General features: G+C 40.9%; 1 protein-coding gene across 1 annotated transcript in view; it reads right to left on the bottom strand.

Annotated features, from left to right (window-relative positions):
• Positions 1 to 13,890, bottom strand: part of ADGRE3 (adhesion G protein-coupled receptor E3) — a 59,121-nt gene extending 45,231 nt beyond the window's left edge. Inside the window, 2 exon segments of the mRNA XM_021083689.1 lie at positions 6,252 to 6,302; positions 13,753 to 13,890. Of these exon segments, the coding sequence (XP_020939348.1) occupies positions 6,252 to 6,302; positions 13,753 to 13,777 (76 nt within the window). The 5' untranslated portion in view covers positions 13,778 to 13,890.

The raw sequence follows: 14,250 nt of genomic DNA, 5'->3' as shown, positions 1-14,250 counted from the left end.
CATTGAACTTGATTGTAGATTGCCTTGGGTAGTATTGTCAACATCACTAATTATTAGAGAAATGCAAGTCAAAAACTACAGAGGTATCACCTCACACCTGTCAAATGGCCATCATCAAAATGTTTATAAACAATAAATGCTGGAGATGATGTGGAGAAATGGGAATCCTTCTACTCTGTTGATAGGAATGTAAATTGGTTCAACCACTATGGAGGACAGTATGGCATTTCCTTTAAAAACTAATTATAGAACTACCAAATGATCCAGCAATTCCACTCCTGGGCATATATATAAAGAAAACTCTAATTTTAGAAGATACATGAGGAGGTCCTGTTGTGGCTCAGTGGTTTAAGAACCCAACTAGTATCCATGAGGATATGGTTGAATCCCTGGCCTCGATCAGTGGGTTAAGGATCCTTCATTGCCACAAGCTACAGCATAGGTTACAGACTTAACTCAGATCTGTCGCTGTTGTGGCTGTAGTGCAGGCCTGCAGCTTCAGCTCTTATTCTACCTCTAGCTCAGGGAACTTCCATAGGCCATGGTTGAGGCCCTAAACAGAAAAACGAAAAGAAAAGAAAAGAAAAGATAATGAACCTAATGTTCATTGTAGCATTATTTGCAATAGCCAAGACATGGAAGCAACCTAAATGTCCATTGATTGAGAAATGGGTAAAGAAGATGTGGTACATATATACAATAGAATAATACTCAGCCATAAAAAAGTATGAAATAATGCCATTTTCAGCAACATGGATGGACCTTGAGATTATCATACTGAGTGAAGTAAGTCAAACAAAAACAAATATCATATATGACTTATATGTGGAATCTAATAAAAATGACACAAAGAACTTTTTTTTTTGTATTTATTGCCAATTTTAAACTTGTTTTCCAGTTGATTCTATGTTTCTCTTTTGTTCCTTTCTTTTTTTGGTTTGATGATTTCCATTTATTTTATGCGTGTGCATTTTTTATTTTTTATTTTTTGTGAATGTAATATTTGGTTTTGATTAGTGGTTGCCCTGTTTTTTAATTATTTTAATCCCTTCCTATATCTGCTTGCTTTAGCCTGATAGTCATATAGGCTCAAACACATTATTAAAAAAAAGTCTAGATTTTCTTACTTTCCTTCCCCACATTCTATCATTTTGAAGTCCTTTTTTTTTTTTTAATATTTTCATGTTTGTCCTTTTACTGTTCCTTGTGTTTATCATTATTTTTACAGTAGTTTTTCTTTTTCTTTTTTATTTTTTTAACCTTTTAGACCTGTATACTGGGTTATTTAAGCGATTTCTGTCCAATTTTGATTTACTCGATCCTATTTCTTCTTACTTCTTTTTATTTAGAGAAGCCCTCTGTATTTATTTTAGAGTGGGTTAATATTGCGGTACTCTTTTAGCTTTTGTTTGTTGGAGAAATTCTTTATTTCTCCTTCTATTTTAAATGATATTCTTGCTAGGTAGAGTATTCTAGGCTGCAAATTTTTTCCTTTTAGAACTCTGAATATATGTTGCCACTTTTTTTCTGGCCTGTAGTGTTTCTGTAGAGAAATCAGCTGATAGCCTTATGTGTGGGGGGGTCCCTTATAATTAATGCTTTATGTTTCTCTTTCTGCCTTTAGAATCCTCTCTTTAGCTTTAACTTTTGCCATTTTTATTACAATATGTCTTGGTGTGGGCCTGTTTGGGTTCAACTTGTTCAGGGTCTTCTATACTTCCTGCATCCTGATATCTGTTTCCTTTAGATTTGGAAAGTTTTCAGCCATAATTTCTTCAAATATATTTTCAATCCCCTTTTCTGTTTCTTCTTCTTCTGGAATTCCTATTATGTGTAGATTGGTCTGCTTTATATTGTCCCATAGATTTCTTATATTGCTTTTGTGTTTTTTCATTTGGTTTTCTGTCTGCTGTCCTGATTGGATGTTTTCCATTCTATCTTCCAAGTAACTAATTTGTTCCTCTGCATTATTCAGTCTGCTCTTTAATGCCTTTAGCTCAGTTTGTGTCTGAAAAATGAATTTTCTAATTATTCTTGATTCCTCATATTTTCTAGTGCGGGGAGCTGAGAAGATGCAGGGACTTGAAAAAAGGACCTTGCCTGACAGCAGAGAAACCTGAAGGCAGGTTCCTAACCAAGAAAGAGAGCTCACCTGAGCGGTACAAGCCGAAGGTGGGCTTCTGGTCAGGATAAACGCCTGCCTGAAAGGTGCAAAACCGAGGGCAGGCTAAAGCCTGCCTGTATGGTACAAGCCGAGGGCAGGCCTCAGGTTTCACAGCTCTCATTTTGATGTTGATGGGGAAGAATTGGTGCTTTCCTGGGAAAACAATTTCCATGTTTGTGCCAGAGAACATGGATTGTATCTCTGGTGACCTAGTCTTTCCTGCTGTTTTTTTATTCAGTTTTCCTCAGTCTTTCCTGATCATTTGCTTATTATTCTTATTTTCCTGTGGCGATTTGTGGTTTAACAAAATTACAACAATAATATAATAAAAATTTCATACTGAAGGACTTTCCCTATTTAAATCCAACTTAGTTAACACATAGTGTTTATCTACTAACTAGTTATACAGTAAACTTTAGACTTAGGATTTTAATGAGGTTCATAGAAGTTAGATATATATTATTCTTGACCAAAAGACACCTAGCTATGAGTTATAGAAGCTTTTAAGTGATAGCTAGTTAAGTCGGTTTATATTTTCTTTTGCTTTCTTTTTTTTTTTTTTTTTTTTGTCTTTTTACCATTTCTTGGGCTGCTCTTGTGGCATATGGAGGTTCCCAGGCTAGGGGTCCAATTGGATCTGTAGCCACCGGCCTACACCAGAGCCACAGCAACGCGGGATCCGAGCCTCGTCTGCGACCTACACCACAACTCACGGCAACGCTGGATCGTTAACCCACTGAGCAAGGGCAGGGAATGAACCCTCAACCTCATGGTTCCTAGTCAGATTCGTTAACCACTGCGCCACGTTGGGAACTCCGGTTTATATTTTCTTACACTGTCTCCCTGCCATAACGCTTTAAAGATAAGCACCAGTCTAAAAACAAGATTTGTAAATGCCAAATTCTTGTGTCTGTGACCTCTTCAACTTGTGGAGACTGGCTGGCCATGGGATGATTTGTACTGAATTTCCTCCTTTCCACATGATGTATTGTACCCAATTGCCTTTAAATTGTACTCACTAAATTTAGTTAAGACAAAGATCTTAGAACGTGATGTATAGCTGCTGTACCATGTAAAATTTAACCGATGTACTTTTAACACTATGATGTAATCTGTAGTTAGAAACTGTCTATATAATCAACCACTTATGTCGATAAAATTTGAGCAGTCCAGTGCCCTGAAAGAAGGGAAAAAGAGGCTGTCTCTGTTGCAAAAGCCTTTGCGTGTCCCTCTCCTTCAGGAAAAGTGTACACTCCCTGGCCGCCGGAGCTGGCCTCCGGCATTCTAGTTCCTTTCTAAAGTAATCTGCATTACTGTTTATATCTGCTCTTAATGCCTTGATATTCAGCCTTAATTCCTTCAGTATTTTCACTTTCTTCCTTTTGAACTTAAGTGTCCATCTGATTGCAGAGGTCTGTTTCATTGTTTGCTGCTTTAGGTGAATTCTCCTTCTCTTTTAACTGGAAATGGTTCCTGAGCTTCTTCATCTTGCTTATATTTTTCTTTTTCTGTGAGTTTAAGGGAACAAAAGTGTAGTCTTGGAGGGATATTTCTATGCAAGGGCACCCCTTTGTATTTTGTGGAGGATTACTATTTATTTTTGACATAGGAGTTTGGATATTTGCTGTCTCTTTCTTTGGTGTGAGCAGACTGTTATTCCCAGGGTGCTGAGTGTGTTTCCAGGGAGAAGAAGGCAATGGTTAGGGTTAGTAGTCAGTGCCTGGTTGCTGGGCTCTTGACAGTAGCAAGGACTTGCAGGAAGGTGGTGCAGGCTACTCCTAGTTGCAAGGCCCTGGGGAGTGGTCATGAGGCTTAAGCAGATTTAGGAGGTGCCCAGAGCATTTGGCAGTGGCAGTTCAGGGTGGGTGTGTTCCCAGGAGAGTGAGAACAACAGATGGTGTTCAGTCGCAATGTCCTCCTCTGTGGTGCCCTTTGAGGTGATTGGGGCTGCAAGTGGTGCCTGTTCATGGATCCCTAGTGGTGGCATGCCATGCCCACATCTGGAGTCAGAGATAACTGCAGTGGTTTGCCCTAACATCAGCAGACCATGCAAGAAGCACCCTGTCCTGCTTAGCCCACACAGGAGGTATGCACAGGCTGCTTCTAGTTGCAGGGTCCTGGGAAGGGACAGTGATCAAGCTTCTGGGCACTACCTTGGGTGTTTGGCAGTGGCAGCAGCAGGGTGGGTGTGTTCCAGGGGAGTGAGAGCAACAATGGGTGGTGCTCAGTTGCAGTGCCCTCTTTTTTGTCGACCTTGGAGGTGACTGGGGCTGCAGATGGAGCCTGTTTACAGACCCCCTAGTGGTGGCAGGCCACATCCCCCTCTGGTTTTCTGAGATGACTGCTGTGGTTTGTCCCTGCTGACTCCAGAGCCTGAGTCTCAGCACCCAGCCCCCACCTGAGCATCTCAGGCTGTGGTGTCCTGGGCAGTGGTGCAGATGATCCCTGTGGCTCTCTCTCTGCTTAGCCCTCCTCAGTCCAGCTGCTGCACTTTTCTTGGTGACTTTGAGGTTCCTCCATCTCAGCTGCTTTCTCCATCGCTTAGGGTGTGGGTCCCCAGGGTGTGGGTTCCTTTTCTTTTTCATAGCTCCCTCTCATGAATGCTAGTCTAGACCTGATTCCTTTTTTCTCTCTCTCTCTCTTTTTTTCTTTTCTTCTACCCAGTTATGTGGAGGGTTTCTTCCCCTTTTTGGAGGTTTGAATTCTTCTGCCAGCGTTCAGTAGATGTTCTGTGTGAATAGTTCTACATGTAGATGTGTTTTTTTGATGTATTTGGGGGGGAAGGTGAACGCTACATCTTACTCCTCCACCATCTTGATTCTTCCTCCAAATAACTTATTTATAACAGAAACAAACTCACAGATTCAAAACCAAACTTATGGTTAAGATAGGAGGACCACAGGGGCTGGGGAGGTAGGAATTAGGAGGATGGGAATAACGTACACACTACTGTATAAAACAGATGACTAATGAGAACCTACTGTATAGCTTAGAGAAATCTACTCTGTAACTTGTAATAACCTATGTGGGAAAAAAGAAAGACTCACTTTGCTGTACACCTGAAACTGATACAACATTTTAAGTCAACTATACTCCAATAAAATAAAAAAAGTTAAGCCGAAATGATCTTTTTCATATTTCGTTGACTTGATCATGATTAGAATGAAAAGGTTACCATCATGCTCTCTCTCCCCACCAGAATGTTTACTTCATGAGATTTTCAGTGTTTTGTTTTATTTTATTTTTTAAAGAATCATTGGCTTGCCTTTAATTAGACTTAACATTTATGCTTTTACATGTGGAATCAATCAGAAGGCAAGGGTGTAGGGGAGTAATTTTCTAAATACTTCTTATAAACTCAAATTATTCTTTGGCATAAAGTAGGCTTTTATATTCACAAGGTTATATATGAGTTACAAAATATTTTTCTGTGTATTCCTCCATTCAATCTGGGCTGTCACAATTAGACCAGACACATTTTTCTTGCATCTGTAGTGGTAACCTTAGTAACAGTTAGTAACCACTCTAGGGCTGTCAAATAGATGCATGACTTTGTGTGTTTTAGTCACTATTCGACATCGGGCTCATTGTGGTTTCCAAAACCAAATAAATAGGACTTCCCATTGTGGCACAGTTGGTTAGGGATCAGATGTTGTCTCTGTGAGGGTGTGGGTTTGATCCCTGGCCTCGGTGAGTGGGTTAAGGATCTGGCATTGTCACAAGCTGTGGGGTATGTCAAAGATGTGGCTTGGATCCAGTGTTGCTGTGGCTGTGGCACAGGCCTCAGCTGATGCTCTGATTCAACCTCTAGCCCAGGAACTTCCATATGTTACAGGTTTGGCTAGTAAAAGAAAAAAAATCATCAGATAAATAGACAAATAACAATACAATAAAAAGATAACTTGAGATATCCAAATTTGATGAAATGAATTAAAAAGAATTATAGGACTAAGACTGCATGAGTTCTTTTCCTGAAGTAGCCTCCTCTCTCCCAGTTGGTTGGAGGATGTGAGTGGTCCCAGTTGTATTGTTAGTCTACACTCTCCTTGATCTCTGGCTATGGAAAAGTCTGGGTTTGAGCACTCACCTGTGGTTTTCCGAGCCACAGCTCCTGACAAGCTTAGCAGAAAGCAGAGTCCTGGAACAGGGAAGCAGAAGAGAGACACATGAAACAATTGAGGAATTCTCCAACGGCTGAGTATCAGTTATCAATTGATGGATGAATAACAAAGCATCACAAAATGTAGTTGACTTAAGAAACAACATCCATTTTATTATCTCTCATGGTTTCTGTGATTTGGGAACCTGGGGAAGGGTTGCCTGGGTGTTCTGGCTTGGGGTTTCTTATACAGTTGCAGTTAGTCAGTGGTTGGGCTGGAACTGGCTAGGCATTGCTGTTTCTTCATGTAGTCTCAGGGTCTGAGGTAGTTTGAACTTCCTTCCAACATGGCAGCCTTGGCCAGGCAGCTTCCATGGCACTTCAGAGCTTTAAGCATGAGTGTTCTGAGCTCTAAGCATGAGTGTTCCTGCCAACAAATTTACCTCTCCTTTTAAGCTCCAGTCCAGGAAGTCATGCAGCTCCATTCTACCATATTCCCTCGGTTACAATTAAGTCACAAGACCATTCTGCTTTAACTGCACCAGAACTAGAGTCTTCCTTTTTTTTTTTTTTTTTTTTTTTTTTTGCTTTTTAGGGCTGTACCTGCAGCATATGGAAGTTCCCAGGCTAGGAGTCAAATGGGAGCTTCACCTGCTGGTCTATGCCACAGCCAAAGCAATGCGGGATTGGAGTTGTGTCTGCTACCTACACCACAGCTTGAGGCAATGTTGGATCCTTAACATACTGGCCAGGGATTGAACCTGCATCCTCTTGGAAACTTGTCAAGTTGTTTTCCACTGAGTTCAAATGGAACTCCTAGGATCTTCCTCTTGATAGAGGAATGGCAAGATTCTAGAAACAAATCTTAGAAGGGAAGTATTGTTTTCATCTTTTTGGAAAATAAAGGCTGCCTCTATGTGCATGCTGTTAAAGTGCTCTTTTTTCTTCCCCAAACATTCCCAACATCTGGTGTTATCATCAGCCATGTTCCTGCTTCTGCAAAGAAGTGAAGATGTTAGATAGATGGGTAGCTTTTCTGTTGCTTTCTTTTTTTAAAAAATTACATTTTATTTATCTTATTTTTCTTTTTCGGCTGCATCCGTGGCATATGGAAGTTCCTGGGCCAGGGATTAAGATCAAGCCACATCTGTGAACTACACCACAGCTACAGCAACACTGGATCCTTAACTCACTACGCTGAGCCAGGGATGGAACCAGTGCCTCCACAGAGACAAGCCAGATCGTTAACCCACTGTACCACAGTGGGAGCTCCTTTCTTCCTTTCTTAATAAATCTTAAACTGCTTTGATCAATAGTTCTCGTTTTGCCTTCTCGTCATTCTCTTATTACATACTAATGCCAAGAATAATTTGCCCTTTGCCAGTAAAATATTCAAAATATTTAACAACTGGAATGGTGTAGGAATTGATCAATCAGAATGGACATTGGAGACCCTCTCTGAGGCAGCAGGTATTAATCTTTCAGCTGCTGAATTGTAAGGCAGTCAATGGCACCCCAGGTCAGGGTCTGGGCTGGCAGGAATGTCCTGAGAGCTGGTTATGGACAATAATTATTTTCAAATGGTGTGAAAATATTTCATTATGGGCAAACAATATGGCTCTTCTGGTATTTACTGGTTGAAGTTTAGTTCTGGTGACTAGTAATCTTATTTGCAACTTTGGTTACTCCTAAGAAAGTGGGTCCTGCAGATGAATGGATAAAGAAATTGTGGTGAAATGTTATTAACCTTAAAAAATAAGGCAATCCTGCCATTTGCAGCAACATAGATGAACCTAGAGGACATTATGCTAAATGAAATTAAGCCAGACACAAAAGGACACATATTGCATGATTTCACTTACTTGAAATATCTGAAGTAGTCAAATTCATGGAAGCATAGAATAGAATAGTGGTTACCAGGGGTTAGGAGTAGGGAAAAGGAAGAACTATTTTTCTATGGGGATAAAGTTTGTATCATACAAGATAAGTTCTGGAGAACAGCTGTAAAACATCACTACAGTTAACAACTCAGTTCACTTTAACATATATATTAAAAAGATAGGAGTTCCTGTCTTGGTGCAGTGGTTAATGAATCTGACTAAGAACCATGAGATTGTGGGTTGGATCCCTGGCCTTGCTCAGTGGGTTAAGGATCCTGCATTGCCATGGGTTGTGGTGTGGGTCACAGACGCGGCTTGTATCCCGTGTTGCTGTGGCTCTGGCATAGGCCGGTGGCTATAGCTCCAATTGGACCCCTAGCCTGGGAACCTCCATATGCCACGGGAGCGGCTCAAGAAAAGGCAAAAAGACAAAATTAATTAATTAAAAAAAATAAGGATAGAACTCATGTTAATTATTTTTTTTATTTTGTCTTTTTTTTTTTTTTTTTGCTATTTCTTGGACACACAGGTAGTAAGTGGTTGAGCCAGAGTCAAACCCATTGTACAACTCATTCTCCTTTTATACATTCTGCAATGATCTTGAGAATAGCACAATTATATTGCATTTAAATGTATTAAAATTAACTTACTTAATGCCAACTCAGTCCTTTATCATGCATAGGAATCACACTTTTTTCTATAGCTTGAGTTTAGTATCTCCAATTTTTTTTTGTCTTTTTGCCATTTCTTGGGCCACTCCCATGGCATATGGAGGTTCCCAGGCTAGGGGTCCAATCGGAGCCGTAGCCACCAGCCTACGCCAGAGCCACAGTAACGCGGGATCCGAGCTGCATCTGCAACCTACACACCACAGCTCATGGCAACGCCGGATCGTTAACCCGCTGAGCAAGGGCAGGGATCGAACCTGCAACCTCATTGTTCCTAGTCGGATTCGTTAACCACTGCGCCAGACGGGAATCCCTCATGTTAATTATTCTTACCAAAAAAAGAAAAAAAAAAAAAAAGAAAGGAAGGAAGGAAATAAGAAAGACTCTTTCACAGAAGAATGCAATGAAAATTTTGGAGGTGATGGATATGCTTAGTACCTTGATTGCGGTAATGATATCCTGGGTGTATGGTGTATGTATGCTTATGTCCAAGTGCATCAAGATGCATGCATTAAATGTGTGCCATTGTTTTGTATGTCAGTTACACCTCAATAGAGCTAAAATAAAAAAGAAAGTGGCAGGGGGAGGGGTTCCCTGTTGTGGCTCAGCAGGTTAAGGACCCAACATTGTCCCTGTAAGGATGCAGAGTCGATCCTTGGCCTCGCTCAGTGGGTTAAGGATCTGGAAGATCTCTGTTTACCAAGTTGGATGATGGGTTGGGTTAAGGGTGGACTAGCTGGGTGGAGCTGGATAAACTGATTTCTGTCTATAAAGGACTGGGATTGGATGACTTAGGAGACTGTTTGAGGCTGAGAGTTTGGTGAAGTTGAAGGGGTGTCTTGGTTCCCTTGGGGAGGCGCAGGGGATGTGGCGGCTGTTGATTGTGAAGCAAGACTTGGAGGAAATGGGAATTTCTGGATTAAAATGAAGCATGCCCTCTGATGCAAACACCCCTCCTCCTTGCCTATGACCACACTAGTGAAGTCTCCCTTGAAGAGAGCGGCTCATGTCTTGGGAAGAGGAGTTCCTTGGTGGTAGTAGGGGGATTAGGTCAAGTTATAAGGGCAGACTCCATAACATCTACGGGGAATTGAGCTCTTACTATATGCCAGCTATTGTTCTGAGCATTTTAGGCATGTGTAAAGTAAGTTCAGCTTTGCAACGACTTTAAGAGGTGACTACTATTAATATTATCTCCACTGTGCAGATTAAGAAAACAGGCACAGAGAGGGTAATTAACTCTCTCCAGTTGCCAGGGCTAGTCAGTGGCAGAGCTGAGATGAAACCCAGGCTCTGGATTCCTGCTGCTAACCTACCATCCCACAGGACCTCCCTTTCAGAAATCCCACACGGTGCTGCAGCCAAGGAGGTGCTATTCAGATTATAGACACTGAAGTTGGCATTTTACTGTGACAGTGGCTTGAGGAAGGGGTGCCTTTTTTTTCCAGAAGATGCTGCTCCCTAGATCTGACTGGAATCTCAAAGTCCAATAGAAGATATGACAGGCTAACTTGGTCATTTGGGGACAATGCAGTGACAACGCCAGATCCTCAACCTGCAGTGCTATAGGAGAAGCCACTTTGGTTATTTTGAGATGAAGGCACTTGAGAGACAGGAGATGTGGGAAGGGCTTTATGACCTACTCTTTTCTACCTAAAAGTCAGCTATAAAATTTCCTGCGAGAAAGGTGCTGTCCCTGTACCAGGATGAGAAGCACATTTTTCCTCCCAGAGACTGGGAATGGAAACTAAAGTGGGCCTGCACAAACACACTTACTAAAATAACCCTGTCTTCCACTAATTTTCCCTCCCATGTATCTCCTAGTCACCTCCTCATAATTTACTGCACCTAGCCCAAACCCCTTTGTCTTGTTTCCTTCACAAATATACCATTTCTTTGTCTAAAAGGTACAAGAGCTTTGTGCTCTTGTCACTTCCTTGGGTCTTCATTTTCTTGTGAGGGCTGCCAGGTACACGTTAAAGTTTAATTAACCCTATATGCTTCTCTCCTATTAATCTGCCTTAGGTCAATGTAATTCTTTTCCCCAGCTGGAGACCCTAAAAGGGTAGAGGAGAATTTGTATTTCTCCTATATGTGAAAGGTAACTTATTCACAGGTCCCAGGGCATTAGGATGATGACATCTTTTGGGGGGCATTATTCATCCTTTTAGGCTCTTATCCTTCCTCAAAGAAATTGCCGGGTCTGTATCATAATCAATTACTTTCATGCAGCATTTAGAATATTTTTGGTGGTCCAACGAATATATCCTCAGCTGGGATGTGAACTGCTTGATGGCAGGATCTTGGCATGTTGAATTTATTTATTTATTTGTCTTTTGTCTTTTTAGGGCCGCACCCACAGCATACGGAGTTTCCCAGGCTAGAGGTCGAATCTGAGCTGTAGTCACCGGCCTATACCACAGCCACAGCAATGCCAGATCCGAGCCTAGTCTGTGACCATAGCTCACGGCAAAGCCGGATCCTTAACCCACTGAGCAAGGCCAGGGATCAAACCCGAAACCTTAGGGTCCCTACTTGGATTCGTTTCTGCTGTGCCATGACGGGAACTCCGGCGTATTGAATTTAAATGTCCCTTTTCCCCACTTTTGTGTAATAATTAATTTGCAGCAGCTACACTAACATTACAGCTGCCCAAATGATGACTAGAACTTGCAGAGGCAACTAGTAAAACATATGGCTGAAAAATATTTCCTGGTTTCTCCTCCTACACCATTAGTGGGAATATAAGTGGTGCAGCTGCTATGGAAAAAAGTATGAAGGTTCCTCAAAAAGCTAACAATAGAGTTTGTTGCCAAGGGGGAGAGGGGGGAGGGGAGAGGGTAGATTGGGAATTTGGGATTAGCAGATGCAAACTACTATACATAGAATGGATAAACTACAAGATCCTAAGGCACAGCACAGGTAACTGTATTCAACACCCTGTGATCAACTATAATGGAAAAGAATATGAAAATAATGTATATATGTATAACTGAATCACTTTGCTGTACAGGAGAAATTAACACAACATTGTAAATCAACTATACTTCAATAAATTAAAAGAAGTATTTCCTGGTTTCCACCATTCAGGCAGTCTGAATACCATCATGTTTCAGCAAGACTGGTCTTCAGGGTCTCCTTCCAGCCCCCCAGAAATTCCATGCTCAGTAATATGGGCATGGGTCTTAAATTAGGATTCTTGGAGAGTCATTAACATGCCAGAACCCCAGAGTTCTAGGGAGCTTTCGAAATCATCAGCTGACTATTTTTGTTAGTGAGGAAACAGGTCCCCAGTGACCAAATACTTCAGACACCAGTTGTGCAAATATGGACAAGTTGCCTAACTTCTCTAAGTTTCCATATGTGAAACAGGGTGACAGCATTGCCTCCCTCCAGGGGTTGGGATAATGACATAAATGAGGGAATGTGTAAAACACAATGTCTGACTGAAATAACTTCATAAATGCTAGCTGCCTCTATTATCATTTTATTTGCATTAGAATTCTATTTTAATTTTTACCTGATGCTCATTCTAAGACAAGGCCTGTTCCATCTAGTGATCCAGGCAGAGAGTGCATGGATAGCTGAAATTCACAAATAATCGATGTTTCCAGGACTCTGCCTGCAGTTGTCCCAAAGCAGGAAACATCTTGTTTGAATTCTCTCATTAAAAGAATTTTTTAGAGATCCTGCTGTGTAGCACTGGGAACTATATCTAGTCACTTATGATGGAGCATGATAATGTGAGAAAAAACAATCTATACATGTAACTGGGTCACCATGCTGTACAGTAGAAAATTGAGAGAATGCCGTAAACTAGCTATAATGAAAAAAATAAAAATCATTATAAAAATAAACATAAAAATAAAACAGAATTTTTTAGCTTTACTGAAGTACAATTGATCTACAAAAAAGTTACACATTCTCTCACTTAAATTTAATTCCACAGATATATATTGGATACCTCTCAAACGTAAGATGTGGAAGGAGCTGCAAAGGTGAGGGGACCTGGCATTGCCTTCAAGTAATTTATATTATTTTGATAGACTTTATTACCTGCCTCTGCAACTAAATAATTCTGAGATTTTGAGCAACCTCTCTGTGATGCCATTTTGCATCTGCAGTGTACAATAATGAATGTAGAAGCAGTCTTACCCTGATACCATGCTAAAGTAGGTGCTCAATATGTGTTAACTATTGTTGATACTGCAATGTCTAATATTGTTATTTGATCTGGAGCTAGAGCATGGAAAAGATTTCAAAGCTGGAGGACCATCTGCACAGAGGTGGTGGTTGAAGCCGTGGGAGCTTGAGATTCCTCAAGGGAGAAGTAGAAAAGAGAAGTAAAAACAAAGACATATTAACAAAGATCTGGAGCCAGGGAGCTTGGGTTCAAATTCTGGCTCTGCCTTTTAAAAGCTAGGTGACCTTGGACAAGGAACATTACCACTCTGTGCCCCAGTTTTCTTATCTGTAGGGTGGGAATAATATTAATATCCACATCATGAGCCTTTTATGAGGATTACATGGGCTAATACACAAAGTTCATAGTGAGTGCTCCAAAATGTTGGTTATTAACACTCAGGAAAGGGAAAAAGGAGGGGAAGAAAGAATAGCAAGAAAGGCAGAGAGAAAGTCGTCAGGGCAGTACTAGGTCTCAGAGGTTATCAAGCAGGAGAGGATATTGATTAGAAAACAAAACCTGTGAAGAGCAAGATGAACAACTCATTGAACTGGAAAATTCATAAGGAAAATTTTAGGGATATCTAAGAGTGTAGTTTGAATATGGTGGCGAGGGAGTAAACAGTCATGCAAGGGGAAAAAGTGTGTGTTCAAATCAGAGCATAAATAAGAAGATAAGGAAAAGAGAATAATTGTTGAACCAAGTAGTTTCTGATATGGGGTAGGTTAAGGCACAGTCATTGTCAAGGTTACACATACCTGGAAGAAGCAATGACCCTCGCATTCCTGGGTGCACGCAATCCTCACCAGCCAGTTCTCAAAGCTCCCTGATGTGCTCCTTCCTAACCACGTTTCCTATCTTAAGGGAATCTCACGAGAATTGGTACATATGTCAGCTGACCTAGGAAACTGCTATCAGAAAAGTGAACTTCTTTGTCTTTCACCATCAGACCATGGTTCTGCTTTTCATTTGTTTGTTTTCTGTAACTTTTCTTATTTTCATATGCTTCCTTTATAGTAGGTTTTCCTAGTTATTGTTGCTTGCCTTTGAGCTTACAGAAGCAATGGATCCTAGGAAAAGAATGTCCTTTACCTACAGAAAATTGTCCGAAGAGCAGGAAGTGACTGTGGGCCAAAATAAACCTTAAATAACCCTGTGGTTTTGAGCTGGGTAAGCCAGGATTTAGAGTATCTCTACTGATATCAAAAGTTTCTGGAAGTGTCACTTTTTACAAGTCTTGGGATCTCCTTTCCCCC

This window comes from Sus scrofa, chromosome 2 (genome assembly GCF_000003025.6).
Source record: "Sus scrofa isolate TJ Tabasco breed Duroc chromosome 2, Sscrofa11.1, whole genome shotgun sequence".
NCBI lineage: Eukaryota > Metazoa > Chordata > Mammalia > Artiodactyla > Suidae > Sus > Sus scrofa.
The sequence above is the reverse complement of the archived record's forward strand: the minus strand, read 5'-3'. Positions and strand labels throughout refer to the sequence as shown.